This window comes from Dromiciops gliroides, chromosome 4 (assembly GCF_019393635.1).
Source record: "Dromiciops gliroides isolate mDroGli1 chromosome 4, mDroGli1.pri, whole genome shotgun sequence".
NCBI classification, from domain to species: domain Eukaryota; kingdom Metazoa; phylum Chordata; class Mammalia; order Microbiotheria; family Microbiotheriidae; genus Dromiciops; species Dromiciops gliroides.
In genome coordinates, this window is record NC_057864.1 from 119,324,127 (window position 1) to 119,350,167 (window position 26,041).

General features: G+C 35.6%; 2 protein-coding genes and 1 pseudogene across 2 annotated transcripts in view; all 3 read left to right on the plus strand.

Moving 5' to 3' along the window:
* Positions 1–26,041, plus strand: part of SPATA17 (spermatogenesis associated 17) — a 251,839-nt gene that overhangs the window by 119,068 nt on the left and 106,730 nt on the right. The window contains exon 6 of the mRNA XM_044004567.1: positions 18,834–18,957. Within this exon, the coding sequence (XP_043860502.1) occupies positions 18,834–18,957 (124 nt within the window). The remainder of the gene's footprint in view (positions 1–18,833; positions 18,958–26,041) is intronic.
* On the plus strand, positions 5,044–5,334 carry LOC122755752 (leydig cell tumor 10 kDa protein homolog). The gene has a single exon (XM_044004568.1). It carries the CDS (start codon positions 5,044–5,046, stop codon positions 5,332–5,334), a length of 291 nt encoding a protein of 96 aa, XP_043860503.1.
* On the plus strand, positions 21,187–21,286 carry LOC122727061 (annotated as a pseudogene).

The window sequence follows — 26,041 nt, forward strand, 5'->3', positions numbered from 1 at the left end:
AAAAAGTACAAAGAACAAAAAAATGTGTCATAAAGCATTGTATGGAAAAAGATACTTTAAACTGAGGGTAACGATAAAGATTTTATGGGATATGACACCTGAGCTAGATCATGAAGTCAGGAATGGGCAGACTCATTCTGCATGTGAAGGATGGCAAGAGTAAAAGTATCAAATAGAAAAATGTAAGAAGATAATGAGAGATGATGAAGAATAGTATGAAATGAAGCTTGAAAAGAAAATTTGAGTCAGTTGGTAGAGGACTTTGAGTTCCCAGATAAAAAGCTTATATGCTTTACTAGGCAGACAATATAGAACCACTTAGGGTTTGTGATCAGAGGTTTAAAGTGTTTTTGTAAAGTGTTGCTGGCAGGGTGAGAAAGATGTATTTGAGAAGGGAGATTGAAAGCAAGGAGACCAGGCAAGAAACTATTAAAATGGTGCAAATGAGGGGTGATGAGAATAAATATTAGAAAAATATTGCAGGGGGCAGCTTAGTGGAGCAGTAGATAAAGCACCAGCTCTGGATTCAGGAGTTCAAATCTGGACTCAGACACTTTATACTTTCCATCTGTGTGACCCTGGGCAAGTCACTTAACCCTCATTGCCCCACAAAAGAAAACAAATATATTGCAGAGGTAAATTTGAATGATTATGAATTCACTTTGCTGTACAAGGATGTTCTGCTGGAGAACTCAAACAACTTGCTCTCACCAGAGCAAAGATTCCTATTGGAACTGAGTTTCTGAAGAAATGCATCCTAGAAGAACATCAAAAAGCAGAAATCAAAGTGCACATTAATGAGCAGGGAATCTGGTAAACTCAGCAGGCAAAAGGACTTCCACTGGTTGCACTCTGGCTGCCCTTCACCATGTCCTGACTCTTTATTCTGAAGCCTCACCCTAGTCCTGAAATTCACACATCAGAGGTACTATATGCCCCTGTGACCTCTCCCTTTGATTTGGTAACTCCTAGAACCTCCATTAAAAGACATTTACCAGGCCAGTCATGTTTTATACTTCTCCAGGCTACACTATGGACTTCCTTTACCATACTCATGTGGGAGTTGTTGGTGTTGTTTGTCCTTTGTTGTTGTTTTTTTTTAAATAATAAGCTAAAGCAGTAAGCAATCAGATATGAGTTATACATATACCATTATGTAAAATAATACCATATTAGTCACTTTGTACAAGAAAATTTGAATAAAAGGAAAAAATTTTAAAAATCAAAATGAAAGAAAGTGTAAAATAGCATGCTTCAGTCTGTGTTCCATCAATATCAATTTTTTTTCTTTGGAGGTGGATAGTATGTTTCATCAATAGTCCTTTGGGATTGTCTTGGATCATTGTATTATTGAGAATAGTTGTCATTCACAATTCTTCATCAAACAATATTGCTGTCTTTGTGCACAATGTTCTCTTTGTTCTGTTCACTTCACTATACATCAGTTCACACAAATCTTTCCAGGCCTTTCTGAAATGATCCTGCTTGTCATTTCTTATGGCACAGTAATATTCCATCACCATCATATTGTAAAGAATTAATTGTTATTTGAGGTTTTTATGGTCCCATCTTTTGGCTGGAGTTTGAGGAGACCTCAGTGCGCACACTGGCCTGGGGGCTCCACGGGTGGCATGGTGCTCCACCCACTGGTTGTAGCTGTCACCATGGTGCTAGCACCTCACATCATCACCACTGGCCTGGCAAAATTATAATGATTAGAAGCCTAGTGAAGGCAGTCATGTGACTATCAGAGCGGCCCAGCCAATTGGCTGGGGGCTGTGTGTGGTCACCCTGGGGTCTACTGGGAAGAAGGGAGGATTTCTGCCATTCTAGCTTGAAACTGGAAGGCGACAGGACACTGCTATGTGTTCTCAGCTGATTCCTGGGCGGTGGTGTTGTTCAGGTTGTGTAATTTCCCTTTCTCCATTTTATTTCCTTTCCCTTAATCCTACTGATCCTCTTTGTGTTTTTTTAAGTTCGTTCTTGTTAAATAAATCCTACTCTGTTTTGAGGGAGGCTTTCCGTCTCCTTCCTTGCCCCAATATTGCGGCGAGCCACTTAGCTAACACTCCCCAATTAAAAATTGGTCCCCACAATATACCACAATTTGTTTAGCTATTCCTCAATTGATGGGCATTCCTTTGTTTTCCAATTCGTAGCCACCACAAAAAGAGCTCCTATAAATATTTGTGTACAAATAGGTCTTTTTCTCTTTTTGGGGATACCTCTGGGATATAAATCTAGTAGTGTTATTGATGGATCGAAGGGTATTCACAATTTTATGGCCCTTTGTGCATAGTTCCAAATTGCTCTCCAGAATGTTTGGATCTTTTGACAACTCCAACAGTGTATTAACATCCCAGATTTCCCACATCCCCTCCGACATCCAACATTTTCCATTTTTGTTATATTTGCCACTCTGATAGGTATGAGGTGATACCTCAGAGTTATTTTAATTTGCATTTCTCTGATCAATAGTGATCTAGAGCATTTTTTCACATGATTATAGATAGCTTTAATTTCTTTGTCTGAGAACTGCCTGTTCATATATATTTTTTTCTTTTTTCTTTTTTCTTTTTTCTTTTTTTTTTTTAGTGAGACAATTGGGGTTAAGTGACTTGCCCAGGGTCACACAGCTAGTAAGTGTTAAGTGTCTGAGGCCGGATTTGAACTCAGGTACTCCTGACTCCAGGGCCAGTGCTCTATCCACTGTGCCACCTAGCTGCCCCTGTTCATATCTTTTAACCATTTATCAATTGGGCAATTACTTGTATTTTTATAAATTTGACTCAGTCTCTATATAATTGAGAAATGAGGCTTTTATCAGAGATATTTGTTTCAAAAATTCTTTCTAATTTTCTACTTCCTTGAAACCTTGGTTATATTAGTTTTATTTTTGCAAAAGCCTTTTAATTTTATATAATCAAAATGATCTATTTTACTTTTTGTTTTATTCTCTGTATCTTCTTTGGTCCTAAATTCTTCTTCTGCCCGTAAATCTGACAGATAAATGATTCCATGCTCTCTTAATTTGCTATTGGTATAACTCTTTATGTATAAATCCTGTACCCATTTTGACCTTATTTTAGTATACAGTGTGAGATGTTGGTCTATACCTAGTTTTGTCATATTGTTTTCCAGTTTTCCCAGCAGTTTTTGTCAAATAATGAGTTTTTATTCCAAAAGCTTTGATCTTTGGATTTATCATATACTAGATTATTATAGTCATTTACTATAGTGTAATTTCTATCTATTCTTTTACATTGATCTACCTCTCTATTTCTTAGCCAGTACCAAATTGTTTTGATAATTACTGCTTTCTAATACAGTTTGAGATCTGATACTGTTGGACCACCTTCTTTTGTATTTTTTCATTGGTTCCCATGATATCCTTGAACTTTTGTTTTTCCAGATGAATTTTATTATTATTTTTTCTAGATCTATAAAATATTTTTGATAGTTTTATTGTTATAGCACTAAATAAATAAATTAACTTAGGTAGGATTGTAATTTTTATTATATTGCCTCAGACTTCTCATGAGCAATTAATATTTTTCCAATTGTTTAGATATGACTTTATTTGTGTGAAAAGTATTTTGTAGTTCTGGTCATATAGTTCCTGGGTTTGTCTTGGCAGGCAGACTTCCAAGTATTGTATACCATTCCTCTTGTCCAAGTAATTTTTGGTAATTTATTGCAGTCTTCTTAATCTACCATGTTTTTTCCTTTAACTTTTAAGTCATTTGCATTTTTTCCCTTTTGGGATAGTGGAGTTCTATTATTCTCAACTTAATAGTAGAATAGAGTATTAGTATTAAAGGGATGGGTTTCTCTAGCAGCAGGTAACATATCTGAGAAAGCACTGTGTAGTCCTTTTCCAAATGATATTACAGCCTGATCTTTTCCTACTCATACTTAGGTCCAGGCTTTGTCTTACAATGTCTAACAGAGAACTGAGTAGAAATTCAGACAGACTGATGCAAATTTTGTTGGATATATTCATCCAGTTGCACGATAATGCCAATATTATTTTTTTCACTTTTTGTTTAAGAATAATTATACTGCACTTCAGAAGTATAGCATTCTGACCTTAAAGTATTAATTAATATCAGCTAAGAACAGGAATATGTGGAGGCCCTTGCCATAAACAGGAAACTATTTCCTGTTTATATTCTGCAGAAAGACATCATACATGCAACTAGTGAACAATTTCTACTTTGTGCTTCATTCAGTGTTAATTCAGGTTGTTGAACAAAGTCATATTTGCCAGTCTATCTGCCCTGGGACCTTGCATTTTTCTTAAATATTGAAAATTTTTAAAAAGCCTTTAAAGCTGAATTTTGCTTTGAGTTGTCTGAAAAGAATCATGTTCTCTTCAGGGAGAACTTGTTGACTAAACTATATATATATATATATATTTTTTTTTTTTTTTGGTAAGGCAATTGGGGTTAAGTGACTTGCTCAGGGTCACACAGCTAGTAAGTGTTAAGTGTCTGAGGTTGGATTTGAACTCAGGTACTCCTGAATCCAGGGTCGGTGCTTTATCCACTGCACCACCTAGCTTCCCCACAAACTATATATTTTTAAAAGGCACTAGAGAAAATAGAAGCAAAGTGAGAGAATGGAGGACAAAGGCACAAGCATGGCATGGTTCTATAAGAAAAGTGTTGGGTGCATTCAAACTCATTCTGAGCTGAAATGAGAAAAAGTAAAGAAAAAGAGAAAGAAAAAGAAAAAAAGTAAGAAAGAAAAAAAGAATACATAGTCGGGGAAAGTAGAAGTTTAAAGAAGACATAGGGCTACAAGAAACAGACAGACACAGAGAAGCAGAGACATACACACAGAGACAGAGGCAGAGGGAGACAAAGGCACACACAGAGCAGAACAGTTAATTATTCAACTCATTTTATTTCTTTGAACTTGAATGATCTTCAGACTGGATAGAACGCAACAAAAATGGCTAATCAGGAGTTGATACTCACAGTAAAGAGAGAATAAGTTAAGAAAGCATCAGCGACTTTTCTGCGGTCTGGCGGCATGGACATGGCTCAAGGGAAGCAGAAGTTTCAGGCCCGGAGGCCTGCCAAGAAGGCATTGGTGGCGGCTGCTTCTTCGGCCTGCCCGGGCCCTAAGAAAGGCGGGCGAGTAATAGCCCCCCAAAAGGCCCAGGTGATCCAGCAGCGGAAACTAAAGAAGGACCTGGAGGTTGGCATCCGAAAGAAGATTGAACATGAGGTTATGATGAAAGCCAGCACCAGCTTGCCCAAGAAACTGGCCCTGCTGAAGGCCCCAGAGAAGGGGGCCAAGAAAAAGGAATCTGGTGGCAAGAATTAAAATTAAAAGGGGAGGCCCTTCGTCCCAGAGCTTGCTTGACTGCCTGGCCCTGTGGCCCTGAAATATCTGATGCCCCGGTATGTTTGTGGATACATATGTGGTGAGAGCTTTATTAGGGCAGAAGAAATAGGCTTCTCTTCAGTCAGGGATAGCCCTGTTATCTGTCTTCTTTTTCACCACAACCTCTCAGGCCTCAGTTTGACCAAAACAGAGCATCTTCTGAAGGCTGCCGCTTCTCAGATCCCCTGAAGGGACACTCTCTGGAGGAGAGAACACCTCCCTGACCATCAGGAGGCTGCTGGGTCTTTGGCAGACCCAGGGGTCGTTCAGCCCACTTGTATCTTCCCGTTTCTCCTCCTCTGTACCCTCCCTGAGCCCCACAGCCTCTGTCTAACTTGAAGCAATAAAAAGGAAACAGCTGCTCGCTAAAAAAAAAAAAAAAAAAAAAAGCATCAGCACTTAGCTTTCTGTCATCAGGACCAGAGTTCAAATCATCATCCTCAGACAAACTGTATTCTAAGATCTTAAAAAAGTGGCAGATACAATTGCTGAACCAATGTCACTGATCTTTGAAATATTTGTAGAAGGAAAGAAGTGCACAAGGATTGGACAAAATCACACCTCCCTTGGATTTGCATAATCAGAAAAGAGCAGAGTCTACAAACTATAGGTCCCTAAGTTAGACTTTGATTAGAAATGTAAGGTCCGTGATGGCTGATATTATTTCTGCCTTTTCTTTGTTTGCCCAATGATTAACATAGCTCTTAATAAATGTTTACTTCTAGAACCTGTCCTTAAAAAGAGTGGGCTTTGGGAAGCTAGGTGGCACAGTGGATAAAGCACCAGCCCTGGAGTCAGGGGGACCTGAGTTCAAATCAGGCGTCAGACACTTGACACTTACTAGCTGGGTGACCCTGAGCAAGTCACTTAACCCTCATTGTCCTAAAAACAGAGAGGGTTTTGAGGATTTAGAAAAGGAAGGTGTAATCACAAACATCCAGTGTGACTTCATTAAGAATAGCATTAGTGACTTCTCAGGGTAGAGCCAAGATAGTGAAATAGAAAAAGCACTCATCCAATTTCTCCCCATGTTCCTCTCCAAACAACTTTAAAATTATGGCTTAAATCAAATTCTGGAATGGCAGAGCCAACAAAAGGTAAATACATTCTTCCAGCCCAAGTTAACTGAAGAGGTCAGAAGAAAAGATCTGTGACCCTGGGGTGAGAACTGCCCTGGAGTTCATATGGATGCAACACCCGTGATGGGTGGTGACAGCAGCAGCATCTTCAGTAGCTCTCAAATCAAATATGGTTAAGGGGATCAGGTAGCTGTCCAAAATAGATTACAGGGAACCCATACACTAGTGCTGGGTACGTGACTGGGTATGTTTGGCAACCTCATTGCCTACATCCCCTTTCAGGTCACAGTTGTGAAATGAAGATATATGGAGAGGAGCATTTTAGGTCACAGAGAAACAGGGGCCCTGAGAAGCAGTATTACTTCCAGTCCTAAAGGTGCAGGAGCCCTTCCTGGGTAACACCAGAGCATAGACCTGGATAACAATGACCACAGCTCTCCCTGGATCACACAAACCTTGAAAACACTGAAAACTTCCAAATTACACCCCCACCCCCCAATTTGGGTCTGAAGACAGTAGTAGAAAACAACCTGAAGCATGGGACAGTTTTCCTTCACCCCTACCTTCACTTAAGGAACAGAGTGCAACTTTAACATAAGGTTCAAAGTTAATAGACTGAAAAATTATCAAACCAAAAAAAAATAACCCGACCATAAAAGGTGGCTATAGTGACAGGAAAGATCAAGACACAAACTCAGAATAGCTACAAGAAAAGCTTCAAAGGGGGAAAAAGTGAATTGGACAGAAGTCTTGAAAGAATTCCATGAAGAGTTAAAAAGTCATTTCAAAAGTCAAATAAGTGTAGTGTTAAGGGCTAAAATTCTAGCTAGTCTGTCTAAAATATGTAATGAGTAGTCGCCAATAAATTATAAGCTTTAGCAAGAGTTAGATTTTTAAGCATTTATTAAGGAGAATAAGAATTTGGTAAAGAGAGAGAAGGCCTAGATTCCTATCTATTAAAGGGAGAGCACATTTCTAGCTCCACTCTCCACCAGAGTCCAAAGGAAAGAGAGCCAGACAGAGCGCTAGTCTCTTCCTTCTTCCTCCCACTAGCCCACGTCACTTCCTTTTCCAAAGAAAAGACTCCTGGTCTTGCCCTCAAAGACCTTCGCTTCATGGGCGGAACTCTTCTACAGTAAGTCTCCAGCAGGTGGCGTCATTCCAATCATTACAGTTGTAAAGGAAAAACTGGGGAAACAAATGAGAGCTATGCAAGAAAAATGATGAAAAGACAAGTAACAATTTAGTAAAACACTGAAGAAAACAACACCTTAAAAACAAAATTGGCCAAATGGTTAAAGAGGCACAAAAGCTCAGTGAAGAAAATAATTCCTTAACATTTATAATTGGGTAAGTAGAAACTAATGACTACATGAGACACTAAGAGACACTAAAGTCAAAAGAATGAAAAAGAAAAGAAAATAGGAAATATCTCATCAGAAAAATAAGTAACTTGGGAAATAGAGTCAAGATAATTGAAGAGTTATTGGACTGTCTGAAAGCTATGATCAAAGAAAGAATCTAGATATCTCATTTCAAGAAACTATAAAGGAAAACTGCACTGGTATCCTAGAACCAGAAGTAAAGTTAGGGAAGAATTAAAAAAAACATGTCCAATCTATGGATAAGGAAGGGATTTATGACCAAGCAAGATGGAGAATCATGGGAGGTAAAATTGTTAATTTCATTACATTAAACTAAAGTATTCTGCACAAACAAAATCAATGCAACCAAAAGTAGAAGAAAAGTGGGAAACTGGGAAGAAACTTTTATTGCAAATTTCTTAGTTAAAGAGAATATATAGGGAACTGGGCCTAATTTATATAAATAACAGCCATCCCCCAACTGATAATCAAAGAATATGAAGTAAGTTTTAAAAGAAAAAATAAAGGCTAACTATAATCAAAATTTTAAAATGCTCTACATCACTATCAATTAGAGAAATGGAAAATAAAACAACTCTGAGGTGCTACTTGACACCTTATCAAATTGGCTAAGATGACAGAAAAGGAAAGTAATAAATGCTGGAGGATATGTGGGAAAATAAATTCACTAATGAACTGTTGGTGGAGTTGTAAACTGGTCCAACTACCCAAAGGAACAATATGGAACTGGGCTCAAAGGGCTATAAAACTGTACATACCCTTTGACCCCATAGTACCACTAGTAGTTTTGTATCTCAAAGAGATAAAAGGGGAAAGGACCTATGTGTACAAAATTATTTATAGATGCTCTTTTTGTAGTAAAGAAGAATTAGACACTGAGGGGTGCCTTTCAATTGGGTAATGGCTAAACAATTAATATATTCTTGGGATGGAATGCCACTGTTCTGTAAGAAACAATAAGTAGAATAGTTTTAGAAAAACCCCAAAAGACCTATATGAACTGATGCTAAGTGACACAAGCAGTATAAGGAGAACATCGTGCACAGTAAATGCAATTGTAAGGATGATCAACTGTGAAACACTTTAGCTACTCTAAGCAAGACAATGATCCAAGACATTTCTGAAGGACTTGTGACAAAAAAATGTTATTCTCCTCCAGAGAGAGAACTGATTAACTCTGAGTACCTAACTGAAGCATATTTTTTTCCAGTTTCTTTGTTTTTCATGCCTTTTTGTGGGTTTTTTGGCCATATGGCAAATATGGAAATTTATTTTTATGACTTTACATGAATAACTGATATCATATTGCTTGCCTTCTCAGTGGAAGGAAAGCAGATAATTTTGAATTCAAAATATAAAAAAACCCCTTAAAATATTAAATGTAATTGGGAAATAATTAATGAAGTAAATAAAAAATAATTTAAACATAAACACCAGCACTAATTTTGTTACTTTTTTGATACAGTAAGTAGTTAATATATCAGGGGAATAATGTAGACACAGGAACTGAATGTGTTCTGGGAGAACTAGAAGCAATGAGTGAAAGCTTCCAATAAGCAGATTTAGGCTTAAAGTAGGAGGAAAGTTCCTGATAATTACAGCTATCCTGAAATAGAATTAAATGCCTAGAAAGTAGTGGATCCAGTTCTTTTTAAACCACATAACTAGGTTCTTAGTAGGCATAGACAAAATAAAAAAAAAACCACTCCTTGCCTTCAAGAATATTACATTCTACTGAGGGATACAGAAAGTATGCAGATTAATAAATACTGGCTAAAATAAGTAGGTAGCATTTATTAATAGGGGTATTAGAAAAATCTAGTAAATGGTACCTGAACTTAGCCTTAAAGGATGCTTAGTATTCTAAGAGGAATGGTCAGAAAAAGAATACTTCCCAGGCACATCATTGGGAGATAAAATGTCAAGTTTGCACAATAGCAAGTAGTCCAGTTTATCTGGAACATAAAGTATGTGAAAGAGAACAGTATGAAATTAGTCTGGAACAATACTGGAGCCAGGCTTTGAAATGTGCCAAGCTTGGCACATTGTTAGAGAATTATAAGCATTTGCCTAGTTTTGCCATCATGACTGCTGTGTAGCAAGCATGAAGCTGCAGGCTGTTGGCTAGATGAAAAACCTGTTGCATGGGAGAATATATAAGGACAGCACAATGGGGAATTTTCTTCCACATCCAAGAAAACATATAACTTAAAACTTGGAGTAAAGAATAAAGTCATGTACATTGTTGTACAACTCTTATTTGGTTGGTTATCTGCTTGCTGTCCACAAAGTATTTTCTTTGACTTTCTCTTCTCTTATTTTCCCTTTATTTTCTTTTTTCTTTCTTTTTTTTTTTTTTGATGAGGCAATTGGGGTTAAGTGACTTGCCCAGGGTCACACAGCTAGTAAGTGTCATGAGTCTGAGGTCACATTTGAACTCAGGTCCTCCTGATTCCAGGGCCGGTGCTCTATTCACTGTGCCACCTAGCTGCCCCACTTTATTTTCTAGAGTGGTAACAGCCTAGGCATGATGGAGTTAAGTAAAATATGAAATTTCATAAAAGTTAAAACCTCTGGTCTCGTTTTCTTATAAAAGAAGAATGTTTTAATATAATCATATTGTTTCTTAAGTGTACTTATGTATGAATTATGAGGTATCTTGTTCACATTCTGGACTGTGACAAATCTGTAAAGTGTCCTTTCACTGCCTAGAATGATCACAAGGCACCTTATAATTCAATTATAAGTACCCTCCAGGAACCATATAATTACATATTCTTAGTAATATTCTCATCAATAGCAGTCAGATTTTCCTGGGAATAAAAAACTAATCCAGTGACCATCTGATGGTGCTATTTGATTCTTCCCTCAGTTAAAAAGAACTTTTTTGAGGCTCCAGGGAACAGATTCTGAAGGCAAGACCACTCAACTAAAGAATAAGCAGCTCCATTTCAGACTCTTGGCTATTCTATTAATTCATTGTTTAACTTTAAACTCTTCATGTTGATGAAAATCTCATTTGTGAAGTTCTCTTAGATTTTAGATGAGAAAGAGTTAAAGAGGCACCCAAGGCCACAGCCCCTACCTCCTTAACATAAATTTGCTCATTCCAACTAGGATCAATGCTGGGAACTTAACTCCAAAGTTGTAAAGTTCTTTTTGGTTCACTACTGTCCCTACCTAAATTTCTTCAAAAAAAAAACTCAAAACCAAAACATAGATAAGGCTCAAATCCAGAAACTCCCCAAAAAGGAGTAATCAGGTCTTCTCCAATGAAGTTATTTGGTGGACAATTTGAATATCAGGTATGAGACAGTTTTATGTCCTCCACCATGAAACCTGCATATCATTTAGATAGCACTTTACATTTTGCAAAGCTTCTAACAAATAATATTTCAATTTATCTTCAAAATGACCCTGTGAGAGAGGCACTATTATTATCTCAATTTTCTAAGTAAGGAATGTAAATTGGATGGAGCTTAAATGACTTGCTCAAAGGTAGCTAGTGTCTCAAGAAAGATTTAAACTTTGATCTTCCAGACTACTGACCAGCATTTTAATCATGTACCACCCAAAGGACTCAGAAAAAAATATAGGAAACATGAAACACTCACGTAGCTCATTATATTTATTATGCTATCATTGGAGGTAAAGCTATTTTGAGGAATGGATAAAAAGATATTCCCTATTTCAGACCTGAGCTGTCCAAGCAAGTACTAGCAATTAACATTAAGGATAAGCAAGGTTCAGATCTCCTACTCAGCTTTGACAAGGTTTCAGTCTTTGAGGACAGTCTTCCTCTTGATGAATCCCTTCTTCACTAAGAAGCATACTGTTAAGGAGGTCTCCCTCAATCTAAAACTCATTATGCACAAAGTAATTCCCTAGGTTTGAAACACTTATACCCCCAATTCACTACTCACTGTCTCTTTCTCAAAAAGAGAAAAAAAGAAAAAAGAACCCTAAAGACAGAAGACAACCAGAACTTAGAGGTCTAGGGACTCTGAGTAAGCACATCTTCCACTGTCACATGCCCCTGCAGTCATTACTGTTGCTACTGGACAGGGGTCAAGATTCCCCGCTTCTCCCTCCTTGCTGTATTCCAGTTTGGAAATCCAAGGGTGTGGATGAGAGCAGAAGCAAACCCAGGGACATAGCTATTTCCAGTTCATTCTTATAGACCTCAGATTGGCAAACTATGGTCTTCCAATGATCGCCTGTGGGTGAAATTTGGCCACACTCCTTTTTTTTTTTTGTATGGCATATGAGCTAAGAATGGTAGAATGTTTTTTTAAATTTCATTCTTAGCTAGTGGGCTATATGAAAACATGTGGTGGGCTCATTTTGGTCTGCTGGACATAGTTGGCATAGGGGTCATAGTTTCTCAATCCTTCTTATGAATCATAGACCAAGGAGAACTTCCTCTAATAATAATTTGTCCTCCTGGTCCATAGTCTAAGAAACATCAAGAAGGAAATCCAGTCACTAGGCACCAATCTGAGGAATTTTCAGCAAGGAGGTAGGGCACATGTTTTCCAATAAGGGGTCAGGATACATGTCTGACACCATGATATATGACCCCTTCTGACTAAAGTACGCCCCCTTTAATATCATTGAGTTGATTGGGGGATCTTATCAGAATGATCATTGTTCTACTCCTGCTGCATTCTTCCACCATCATTCTAGTTAAATATTTGTTGTGCCAGCAAAGCAAACTGTAATGCTGTTAATTTTTAATTTGCTGTTAATTGGTTAATTTTCCTAATGCTGGATATCTCTCTAGAGACCAGGTCTAGAGACTGGGATTGTCTTTCCCAGTGCATTTCATTAAAATATTCTAACAAAGTCCCTGCAGCATTCTCCTTAGTTACCAAATTATTATTCTTTTGTGAGGATCCAGACTTACCACAAATATCCAGTCTTATGATTATGCTCAGATCCCAATACATGGTTATGCAAATTTAACAAGCATACAAAATTTTACCAAGTTCTATAAGAACTAACAATAGTCAAGTCACTTAACCTTTATTGTCCTGCAAAAACAAATAAACAAAACCAACCAAACAAAAAAGAACTAACAATAGTTTTTCCATTGGATAAAGAAAAAGAAAGAAAAAAAATCCCTCCCCCAGAGGAAAAAAATGTGGTTCCCAAATGGGGTCTCAAGGAGTATGGGGCATTCCCAACCAGGACTGGGGACCTGGTGTAACCTGAAAGATACCTTCTCATTTTAAGGTGAGAAATGTTTCTTGTGTTAAAATTCTTTCAAAGGTTCTCTGTGGAGGCCCATTGGGCCCATTGGATCCATACCATACTTTAGACAATACAAATGGATGGCCAGACTCAGCCTGCACTAGGACAAGCATACAAGTTGTTCTTTTTCTTAAAGAATAAATTCAGGGGGCAGCTAGGTGGTGCAGTGGATAGAGCACTGGCCCTGGAGTCAGGAGTACCTGAGTTCAAATCAGCCCTCAGACACTTAACACTTACTAGCTGTGTGACCCTGGGCAAGGGTCACACTCACTAAGAAAAAAAAATTCAGATGAGTTACAAAGATGGATGGGCCTCTCAAAAAAGGAGGAAACACATGATTGGTTAAAGAGTAAACTCTCACAACTTATGAGGCCTCAAGATGTCAGTTCACTCCTAGTTAAATGATGAATTAAAAAATAAGCTGTGTTTCTTTTATATTTATTCCAAGGGAAATTTTCTCATACATTTAACATGACCCAGAATGTTCTTTCTACAAAGAGATTCTACTCTGATTTACATTGCCTAGGTTTATCTTGAGGTGAAGGGGCTGACACCCAAGAATAGGGTCATACATCTTTTCTTCTTTGGATGTTGCTGAAACCCATAGTAACTCCAGGGAAATTTCTTTAAAAAATTTTGCAAGCATTTATCTCTTTCACCTTTCACACACTGCCCCCAATATAAGGATGATGTTGATGACAATGATGGCAGTGATGATGATGCCAACGATGATGACGATGATGACAATAAAAACAAAACATTAATAGTCCAGGAAAATAAATTCCCAGGTTGGCCATGTCCATATGTTCATATCTCATTCCAGATTTTAAGTCATGACCTTTCTGGCAGGAGATATGTGACATGATTCAACTTTAGTTGCCTGGACTTATTTACCATTGCATTAATCATAGTTCTAAATTTCAAATTTCCCCCTTTCTATTATTTTTTGTTTTTGTTTGTGGTAAGGAAATTGGGGTTAAGTGACTTGCCCAGGGTCACACAGCTAGTAAGTGTTAAGTGTCTGAGGCCGGATTTGAACTCAGGTACTCCTGAATCCAGGGCCAGTGCTCTATCCACTGTGCCACCTAGCTGCCCCCCCTTTCTATTATATTGTTGTCATTTTCAAAATTGTTCTAATTCAGGTCATTTAAACTCTATGTCACATCATAGAGGCTTTTTTTCAGTTTCCTCTGAAACTATCAATTTCATTATTTCTTGTGGCAATTCCATCATAGTAATATATCACAATATGTTTAGCCATTCCCCAATAGATGGGCAACATTCTTAGTTTTCAGTTTTTGTATGGATGAAAAGGGGTGCTATAAATAATTTTGTACATATGGATCCTTTTCTTCTTTCGTTGACCACTTGGAGCTGTATGCCTAGAAGTATAATTGGGTCAAGGAACATGGGCAGTTTAGTTCTATTTCTTCATAGTTACAAATTGCTTTTCAAAAAGGCTAGACCAATTCACATCTCTACCAATAATGAATTGACCCTGTTTTCCCTTAGCTCCTCCAACATTTATCATTTTCCTCTTGTCATCTTTGCCAATTTGATGGTTGTGAGGGAGAACTTAACAGGTTTTTTTTTTTAATTTTCATTTCTCTAATTACTAGTGAGTTAGAAACCTTCTTTTTCATATAGTTATTGATAGCTTGGAATACTTTCTTTGAAAAATTGAGTCTTAAAAACTTGAATCACTTCCTTATATCAATTCTTAGATACAAGACTTTTCACAGAGAAATTTATTGTAAAGATTTTCCCCCATTCCTTGTTTCCCCTCTAATTTTAATCTGCATTATATTTGTACAAAAGCTTTTTATATGCCATAATTTTACATAGGAAAACTGTCCATTTTCTATTTTCTATTATTCATTCTATCATTTCATCATCAACTCTTTCCCTATTTTAGATCTGAAAGGTTGTTTTTTGATTTGTGTCTAAGTCATATATTATATTTTTTGGAGTTTATTTTATTATACACAATGTGAAATATTTGGCTATACTCAGACTGCTTTCCAGTTTTCCCAGTAATTTTTGTCAGTGAATTTTCACCTTAGTAACTGGAATATATGCTGGTAGATTTTCTTGTCTTTGGACCCAGTCCTTCCCACTAGCTAACTTTTCTATTTTCAATCAGTACTAAATTATTCTAATGATTACTTATTTGTAGTATACTTTGATATTTGATACTGATAGACTTCCCCTTTTTTGCTACTTTCATCATTATAACAGGAGTATCTAGGGTTCCCCAAAAGTAGCACTTTCCCTTCAAGGAAATGTACATCACGGATATCAATTATAAGACAGCATTTTATTTCTACCATTGAAATTGCTCAACATATAAAAAACTTATAAGTTCTCATGAACAATTCTAGAAACAAAAATACTCCAATAAACCATCATGCATATTATTCTTTCCCAAACAGTAAAAGCAATTTTGTGAAACTACTGAAATAGATTTTCATTTCCTCTCAGATATGCATGGAATAAGCAACTCACAGGCTCTATATCTTCTCTGCAGTCAAGGAATAGGTTGAACTTTCTTAGTCATTTCAGTAGTAGTATTCACTTAGCTAAAGGTATATGTACTTTTTTGAAAAGTGATTCTGCTGTTATAGAATCACCCATTGCCTTATTCCTTGACTTATAATATTCTGGACCTCTGTCTGAAATTTGCTAGGTTACCAACAGGACTCAGTTTCTCAGGATTGCCATTTGCAAACCAGTGCTCAAGGAGAAAACAGATAACAGAAGATGACTAGAGATTCAGGCTTGCCTGGGTAAACATGTGCTATCACTGCCATGTGCCTGTAGTCATCATTGAGGCTATGGAAGACAGGAGAAAATCCCTTCTACCTCCTTGCTCAAAGTCCAAGTGAGAGAAAGCACTGGACAAAACCCCAAAGAGAGAGAAAACTATTTCTCTTAAGTTCTTATAGGCTATTTGTGTGTCTAAAAAGATCTAAAGTCTAAAAGATGAGTGAGATGAGTGGAAGGCAGTTAGAGATGTGAGAAGTTAGGGCTGCATTGGATAGTTAAGTTTGAGAACCATGAACAGAGAAATGATAAGCAAATCCATGGTAGCTCATGAGATCTCTTAAGTGAAGTAGACTAGATAGAGAACAGAAAAGGGCCCACAACAGAATCCTGTGGGATACCCATGGTTAACAGGCATAACCTAAATGAGGATCTCTGACAAAGGAGACTGAGAAGGATCAGTTAAATAGGCAGGGAGAAAACCATAAAATAGTGATGTACCAAAATATCAAAAGAGACTATCAGGGGGGAAAAAGTGACCAACAAGTCAAAAGTTACAGAGAGGTCAAGAATGAGGATTGAGGAAAGACCATTGAATTTGGCAATTAAGAGATTATTATTAATTTTGGAGAGACAAGTTTTAGTTAAATTAAGATGTTGGAAAGCATATTGTAGGGATTAGCACCAATCCCATTTTTTGTACCATGGGCCCTATAAGCTAACACATTATGCATATTTGTTTCCTATATTACTATTCCCTAGGTATACTCTGCTATTCTGTAACATTCCTACTTCCTGAACATGAGTCATGAATTCTGTGTCTATCTTGGCTTCTGTATACTTAATGATTTAGAATTTAAGTCCTTGGTTCATACACAATTATAAGTAGATTTATTACAAAAATTTGATATTTATAGAGAACCTTTTAAGAACTTTAAACATCACATTTACTTCAGTGTCAAAGGAAAGTGACATGGAAAAAAATTAAACCTCTTTAGGCCTCAGTTACCTCAACTGTAAAATGAGGGAGTTGGACTAGCTGACTCTAGGGGTCCTTCCAACTCCAAATGTATAATCCTGTGATATTACAAAGTGAGATTACAATAACTTGTATATTTAAAAATATATTTTTAATCCACATATTTCTTTGGGAATTTTTAATGACATTTATCTTTGGAGTAACAAAAAAATTCTCCTTCATTGCTGTATAACAGAAAATAAATTTATAGTGTAAATTAATTTGTTTATTTTCAGTGATCATAAGGTTGAAAGAAGGGTATAATAATGAGAAGCAAAAGAATCATTTAAGATATTCTATAAAATATAAAAAATTAAAATTTATAATGTATTCACCTATTTATGTGTAACAAAAAACAGTGATTTTTTTTCTTTCTTTTAAAAACACTCATTTGCTCACATGTAACTGCCCTGAAATCTGTACTGTAAGGACAAACAAAGGTCACCAATCCTTCTAACTCCTAGTTCTTTGTCAAAAATGGACACAGTTAATGAGGTTTGTTTGGTACAGCACAAATTCTCAGACACAGATAGAGATCCTTTCAATGGAAACAAATTTGTTTGGCTTTACTAGGTTACTTAGCGATTAATAATAGCCTTGAGATGCAGGTCAGAAAGGTCATTGTACCAGCTTGCCAACACAATCTAAATGTGCAGCTAGTCCAGTTCTCCAGGCTTGGAGGCCCCCAAAACCCTATGCATAAAGTAAAACAGGCTATTTTCCAACTCCTTTTTTCATATTAATAAGCAATTTTCAGGAGAAGGGTGGTAAAATGGGGGCCATGCCACTCCAAGTAATTCATTTATTTTGCAATTTAATCTTATGTTGAAAAAAAATTACACTGCTGCAAAAGCATAGCATGGTGATTTTTAAACGTCAGTATGTTTCATAAGTAACCTTGTATGAAATATTGTATTACTACCCTTTAACAGAAAAGTGTGAAAAAATTCTACAGATTGAAATAGATGTATATGTCTTTTTCCTACTTGATTTTTTCCCTTTTCATTCTCTTTTCCCCTACTACCTTTAAGGCAAATGCATAGGTGGTTTACCTAAAATATGCTCACTTGCTATTGTGTATGTGTACATTTAAAAGTATATTCTAAAATAAATCCTCAAAAGTATTAATTTTCCAAACCATTTTTTTTAATTTAGCAAGTTTGATTTAGGTATGCTACCTAAACTTCAACAAATATTTATGGAGGGCCAGCTAGGTACAGATAACATTGCAATGTTTGCTGGAGAAAAAAAAAAAAGAAAAAGAAAAACAAACCACCGGCCTTTTCTTCTGAGAGCTCACAATTCTAGATAACTTAAAACACCTAGAATTTTGTCACAATATGTCTAATATTTATTGATCCATACTTGATCTATGTATACACAAACATATATTTGTAAGAGAGACACATAAATATTTTCATTATTTTAATTTTATTGAACATATGAGAAAGGCTTGAAATGCTTCATCTAGTTTAACATTTATTCTGTCTGTACACATCACTGAACCAAGTGTCAATCTTTTGTATGCAGGCTAATGTACAATGCCTGTTTCTTATTGATATTATTATAAATGCTAATTGAGATTAAGTTATGATAAATTACACGTACAAAAGACAAATGCACAATTTTGAAATTGGCATTGCATATGGAAATGATGATTTGAGATGTCTAGGTATAAAATCAAAGCTTCACATTTTTAGTAGCTTAAGTATCTGTTTTAGAACAGTTAAAAATCACTGTCATCTAATCATCTCAGGCAAGCCCTATTTTCATAATTTTCTTTACATTCAGAATGTCCATTTCCTAACTTTATTGAGTAAATTGCGAGTTGTAGACACTTTAAAAGCTATAAAGCACATTACAAATGTGTTATTTCTACACATAATGAGTTCTCAAAAGTACTTGGTTGATTGTAAATAACAGAGAATTGTTTTGATGCAGGGAAGCACTGGAGGAGTTTGCAGAGATGAAGGGTCGAGAAAAGAGGAAGGCTGACCTAGAGAAGGAAGAGAAGAGAAAGCAGTACCAAGCCCGAAAGACCCATTACCTTCTCAGCACAAAGCAGGTCGGTATACCTGTCCCTGGCAGCTCTCACAAGCCACTTGAGCCCCGAGTCTGACAGAGATAAACTAGCAGGCTGAATGGGACATGACTTGTTGGAAAGATATCACAAAGACACTGCTTCGAGTTCAATTTCAGGCTTTTCTCTAGGCAAGAGCAGGCACCACGACTGTTCTGTGACAGCAGCTTCCGAAAGGCAGGAGCCGGGCGCTCCCAGAAAGCGTCCAAGTCAGCAGTTTGATCTGCCGCTGTGATAACACAACACAAAGGGCATCACCTCACTTTCAAAACTCATTTTGACTGGTTTATTGTTGTGTTGTTGAACTTGTCTAGAACTAACAAGTGCTTAGGCGGAAGACGCTTTCCTTTTCTCTCTTTTAATTGAGCTAGTGCTGAGCTTGAGTCTCTGCACTTTCACTGTTTCCAAGTAGATTTTAAGGAAAGTTTTCAAATAAACCTTTTCCCAGCTCCATTTGCTTCAGCCAAGTTTTTCCTCTATTTTCACAGTGGAATTTGACTATTAGATTTTGCATCTTTAGGAATCAACTTTGCACATGGGAAGATTTTGATGTTCCATAGTTTTAGTTTTGTTGGTAAAAAGAGAATGTTATTTTATAAATGGGATGGGTGGACAAAGATATGTGATTTTACTGGTGTGGAGAACTCCTAGTGTGAAAACTTCCCCCCATTGATGTGCTGTAGATCTTCGACTCATTTTTTTAAACAGTTTTACAGAGTTGTTTGGGGAACTAAAGGGTTAAAAGCATCACAGATGTTCACACAACTTCCACACAGCTAGTATCTGTTCAAAGCAGGATGAAAACCCAGGTATTCTGGAATCCTGGGCTAGCACTCTGTCCACTATGCTATAATTCCGCTTAATATTTTACACAAAACCTTAAAGAAAATGATTTTTAATAACCAAGAATTTTTAAGGCATAATGTATTCAAATACAAATTAAACATTTAAGAGGAAGGTAAGATGTCACGTATTATTGATCAACAGAATGTTAGACATTCTAAGATGCTTTCAAGATTTCAGAATAGTAGAATAAAATAATATTGGTGTTGGAAGGAACCTGAGAAACAATCTATGTCCAATTTAAACATGAACAAGAATCCCATTACTATGTGCCCTGGAAGTGTTCATCTACCTACCTTCCTTCCTTCCTTCCTTCCTTCCTTTCAACAGTTATCTTTCGATGTCTTTTGTTTTTATATTACCTGGATTTAAACCTGCATCCCCCTTTCAACATCTCTTTAGCAAATTTTAGAAAAAGAAGAGAATAAAGCATTAGGCTAAAATAATCAATACATTGAGGAGGAAACTGACATTTTATGTAGTGTTCCTCATCCATTAGACCTGTCCCCCATCTCTCCAGGGCAGGATGTTTTCTCACTTCTCTTCTTTAGAATGAACCAAACTTGTTCTGTATAATTTTGCAACATTAATTTTGGATTGTTTTTATAGTTGTTGTTCTTTCCATTTACATTGTTGTAGTCCATGTGCATTATTACTCTACTCATTTCACTTTGCATCTGTTCATTTAAGTCTTTCCATGCTTCTCTGTATTGATCATGCTTATAATTTCTTATAGTACTGTAATATTCCATCCTATTAATGTAATGCAATTTGTTTATCCATTTTTCCAATCAATGGTCATGTATTTTGTTCCTAGTTCTTTGCTACTACAAAAATTGCTGCTATAAATATTTTGGTATAAGGAGCTTTTTTGTCAGTGATCTGTGTGTATGTATGTATATGTATATGAGAGAGAGAGAGCAGTAGAATCTCTGCGTCAAAAGTAATAGATGTTTTTGCTACTTTATGACCATAATTCCAAATCACTTCCCATAATAGTTGCAATGATTCATAGTTCCACCAATAATGCTTTAGTGTGCCTGTCTTTCCACAACCACTATAGTATCGACTTTTCCCATCTTTTGTCATCATCCAGGACTTGTTAACTAATGAGGTAGAATTTCTATCTGCTGAGACAGAACATTCCATTTTGGGATAGCTTTTAGAGGACAATTTTTTCTTCCATACAGCCTAAATCTGCCTCTTTAGGGCCTAGTAGAAACAAATGAATTCCTCTTCTATATGATATCCCTTCATATCTTTAAAGAAAGCTATTATGTTCCCTCTAAATAGTCTCTTTTTTAGGTCAAATATCCTCAGTTCCTCCAACTAGTCCTCATATGGCATGATTTTAAGGCCTGTTTCCATCAAACTTTGGCCATAAGTACTCTAAAACAGAATGACATGGCAAAGATCAGCATGGCCTCTGCACAAGTATAACATGTAAATCCTTGAAGCATTCCATATTTTTCAGCTCAATTCCTGCCTCACAAGAGGCCTCTTCTGGTCTCCCTCCATTCCCCCTTGACTCCAACCCAATGGTAGTGTCTTTCCTCTGAGATTACTTCCGACTTATCCCTCATGTAGTTTGTGTGCACATAGTTGTTTGCATGTTATCTCCTTCATTAAAATATGGGCTTCTTAAATTATCTCTACATGTAACTGGAAAATAATAAAATACTTTTATTTTAAAAAATAAATATGGGCTTCTTGAGATCAGGGGCTACCATTTTTATCTTTCTTTATATCCCCTAATGCTTAGCACAGGCAGTGCCTGGAATGTCATAAACATTTAAGAAATACTTGACACAAGCTTATTAGAGTCAATTTAACAAACATTACATGTACATGGGATGGGATGTATACTGGGGAGGCAAAGACAAATACTGAACGGCCTTTCTCAAGTACCATTCACTAAGGGAATACAACATACACACATGTAAGTAATACAAACTCATTTCAAGGGGGAATTGGAATTAACAAATGATTGTGTCATGAAAGATTTTATGGAGGAGGTGGGCCCTGAATTATGCTTGGAAGGAAGTTAAGGATGCTAAAAAATGATGAGAGAATACATTCCAGATGAGGTGGCTACAGGTGCATGCATAGCAGTGGGAGGTGTAATGTTGTGGAAAAAGAACAGCTAACAGGCTGATTTGACTAGAATGGACAGTGTAGAAATAGAAGTAATATGAAACAAGATAGGAGAAATAGGTGGGAACCAGATTGTGCAAGATTTTAAATGTTAGAGTGAAAATTTCATACTTTTTTCTAGAGGCAATAGAGAGCCACTTTTTTGGGGGGTGGGGTAAGAATGTGATATGTCTAGATCTATGTTATAGGAAATACCTTTGGCCCTAATATGGAGAATGGATTGGAGGGAGAAGAGATTTAGAAGCAGGAACAATAAGCCTATTGTAATAGTACAGTTGAGAGGTGGTACGTCCCTATGGATGACAACAAGGGAAATGACTCTCTAGTAAAAATAATGTTCTGAACTGAGCACACTATCTGAGATATTTCCTGAACCAAACAAAGTATAATGGACTTGTCCCCTCTTTAGTTCTACATACTGTTTCTTTTAATGTAGAATAATAATGCATTAATATTTTTGTTTAGATATTTTGCTGTTGATTCACACTGGACTTTCAATAGACTACAAGATCTTTTTCAGACAAACTACAATGTAGTCATATCTCCTACATCTTGCATTTCTGCTTTTTTTAATCCGTGTAGAACTTTACATTTATCTTTTATACTCATCCAAGTAACATTGTAACTATGTCCCATTCTGGATTTTCAAATTTTAAATCTCTCTTCTTAAAAAAAGAAAGTTGAAAATTTACTAATCCAGCATAAGGAAAGAGTTTATTCCCTGATAAATAAATTCAAAAGTAGTTGAAGTAATGACTGAAGGCCAAATTTTAAAATAAGAATGCTATATCTCAAAAGATATCTCTTCGTTTTAGTTTATTCAGCTATGCAAATCTTAGACAACAAAGTTAACTATATTTTATGATAGGTAATGCCTTATCCATTGTTGGAAGGTTATGTTTTTGAAAGCCAGAACACTGTAACATTGGCACTAGATTTTAAAAGTCTATATTCGCTCTATTGTTAATATTAATGAAATATACAAAAGATCACAGATGATATATTTTGAGCTGGAAGAGACATTAAAATTATACCAACACCCTTATTTACAGAGGAAGAAATAGACCCAATAGCACAAGTGACTTGCCCAAGGTCACACAGGTAATACATAGAAAATCAGTGATTTGAACCTGAATCCTCTGACTCCAAATTTAGTCCTCTTTTAATGAAATAGTTTCAAATTTCTATACTTCTTGTTACTTGTATTAATTATCTTTTCCTTATGTTTATAAACACTTTAACATTAATAGAAGTTACCACAAATAAATAACCAATAGTGCAATGAGTGAATTAATAGACCCCTTAGGGCTTTATTAATTAAAAAAGTTAAAGTAATATTGAAATACTTTTTGTATATATTTATTTCAGTGAGACAACTGAACACACTAGTATATTTGCATAAATAATCAATCATCATTTACTAGTAATAATAAGGTTAATTTGTTGCTACAGACTTAATAGAATTAGTCAATTATATTTCTTAGAAAATACTGCTTGTTATGCACCTCCTTACCTATAAAAACATGACTGAATTTAATTCCATTATTAAATGAGCACATGAAGAATTTTTGTCCCTGTAAATGTTTTCTAAAAAGAAATCATTTTTACTTGAATGAAACTAGGTAATATTCAAATTCTACATTATTTTGGATTTTTAAAAACTTTAAATATCTCTTCTTACAAAAGAAAATTGATCATTCAACAAAGTTATTTATGTCAGTTCAAAAATTTGTCAAACTAAATCTCACACATATATGACCATCAGTGATGTTCTTGTTATAGTTTTTTTTAAATAATGTGTTCACTCATCTGTAAAGAAATTTAAAAGTAGTCAAGATAAATAATGATTGAAGACAACATTTTAAAGAGTGCTGCATACCAAGGAATGTTTGAAGAAAATCTCATCTTCAGATTTCCCTTTATTTATTTTTTAAAAAGCTATACCTTGATTTCCGTGGCCTTGTTCTTGAGTAATAAATTATGTTGTCTGCTCCACCTACTGGTAGCAATATGCAAAGAAGCTTATTGTTAACTTCATTTAAAAATAAGAAAAAAACCAAAAACTACTACCTCTAAAATGGTACCAGAATTTTAGAGAAACATCTTCAGCTTAGGGATAATAAAGATCTGAACTAAAATGAAAATCAGTATCTTCCATAATTTAACCATGTCCTGCAGTATTTTCAGAGGAATAGGATCTTGCATAGAACATCCCCATCCCAAAATAATAATTACTTTATTATTTAAAAGAATGACTTATTTTGTCTCTTCCTTTGTTTTGACATGATAGCATAAAGTATCAATATGAATAAACAACAGATTATATTGTAAAACACCTATGTGTATAGGAATATTAATTTGGCACATGGATTTTAAATGAAAATTGTATATGTACATTTATAAATTAACATATAATTTATAAATCAGTGAACATTTAAAATGAAAATGTTAACCAAAATTTTTGGACATTTTTTTCATGCTACTATCATGTTTTGAGATGTTTGTTCTTTAAATAAACAATGAATATTTCTCATGGGATTGCAGAATGCTAAAGTTGGAAAGGATGCTTACAGATCATGTACTCTATCTCACTCATTTTGCAGATAAGAACTCAGAACTCTAGAAGGATAACTATTTTTCACATGTCTATAATTTGCCAGAAGTGGAACCTTTCAATCTTCTTAATTTGAATAAAACTGTTATTATTTTAGTTAAGAAATTAAGTCATTTGGATATTTCAGGGTTCCTAAGAATGATGATACCCACTACTTTTCTAAATTAAATTATATCTTTGTTTCTTTTTGTAAAGAAAAATAATTCTGAAATTTGAAAATTAGACTTTGTGTTTATTATGATGATAGTATGGTTACAATTGATTGTTTGGTCTTTTATGTTTAACAACATGATCATGAAACCAGACCTTGACAAAGAATAAGCTAATTATTTAATGTATTTTAGTAAATTCATTGACTTATTCAGATCCACAAATTTAGCTCTCTCTCTTTCCAGATATCATAAACAGATGATATACATAGCTACCTGACCATATGGTCATTCAAAGTAGATGTAATGTTGGACTTGGAATCAGTAAAATCTGAGTTCAAATCCTGATTCCTATTCTTACTAGTTATGTAATTCTAGTCAAACCACTTTCTAACTCTGCCTCACTTTCTTTAACTGTAAAATGATAATAATGCCACCTAACCTATAGGGTTGTTTTTTAATTTACATATTCTATTCATATTTTCAGCAGGAATTTTAGAAGTGAGACTCTCACCCAACTTCCTCATTTTATAGATAATTTTCAAATCAAAATGCTTCCTTCTTAGTTCTTTTTGTCCTTGATCTCTGTGATGAGTTTGGTTAAACTTCCCTTCTTTAAACACTTCCTTCAAAAAAAATTTAATTTCATTCCAATGCATCATAGAAATCTCCAGCACATTCCAATTGAATTCCTTAATATCCCTGAAAACAGTTAAGTAAAACAACTCATAAGAGTAATTGCAAGTGGTATTACAAGTTTATACTTTAATATTTATAAAACCTTTCTCCCCTAATTTCCACAATGTTTACCTGCATTGCATTCAGCTTCCTTCTGATTTTACTGAATACTTCTTTTGTGTTTCTTTCTCTAGTTCTTCCTCCTCTTACCACCAAAGTTGAGGCAACCCTTACCTTTGTACTTCTCCATTCACACTCTTTCCTGTGGGCAACATATCATGTCTCACGGCTTCCAAAGTTTCAATCTTGCTCTCATCCCAAACTTTCCCACTATTAATGGTAATAACCATTTCCCATTCTCCTTAGGTTATAAAATTTGGAGTCATTTTCATGGTTATCTTCCTCCTTCTATATACCCAGTGAACAAATCCTGCTAAATGTCTTTCACAGACAATCTCCTTTTCCTTCCTTTTTCTAATACTTTTGTCTTAAGAGCTAATCTACTCAAGTGTAGTTTACCGTAACAGCTTTGTTACTTTTATTTTTTTTTTTTAGTGAGGCAATTGGGGCCAAGTGACTTGCCCAGGGTCACACAGCTAGTAAGTGTTAAGTGTCTGAGGCTGGATTTGAA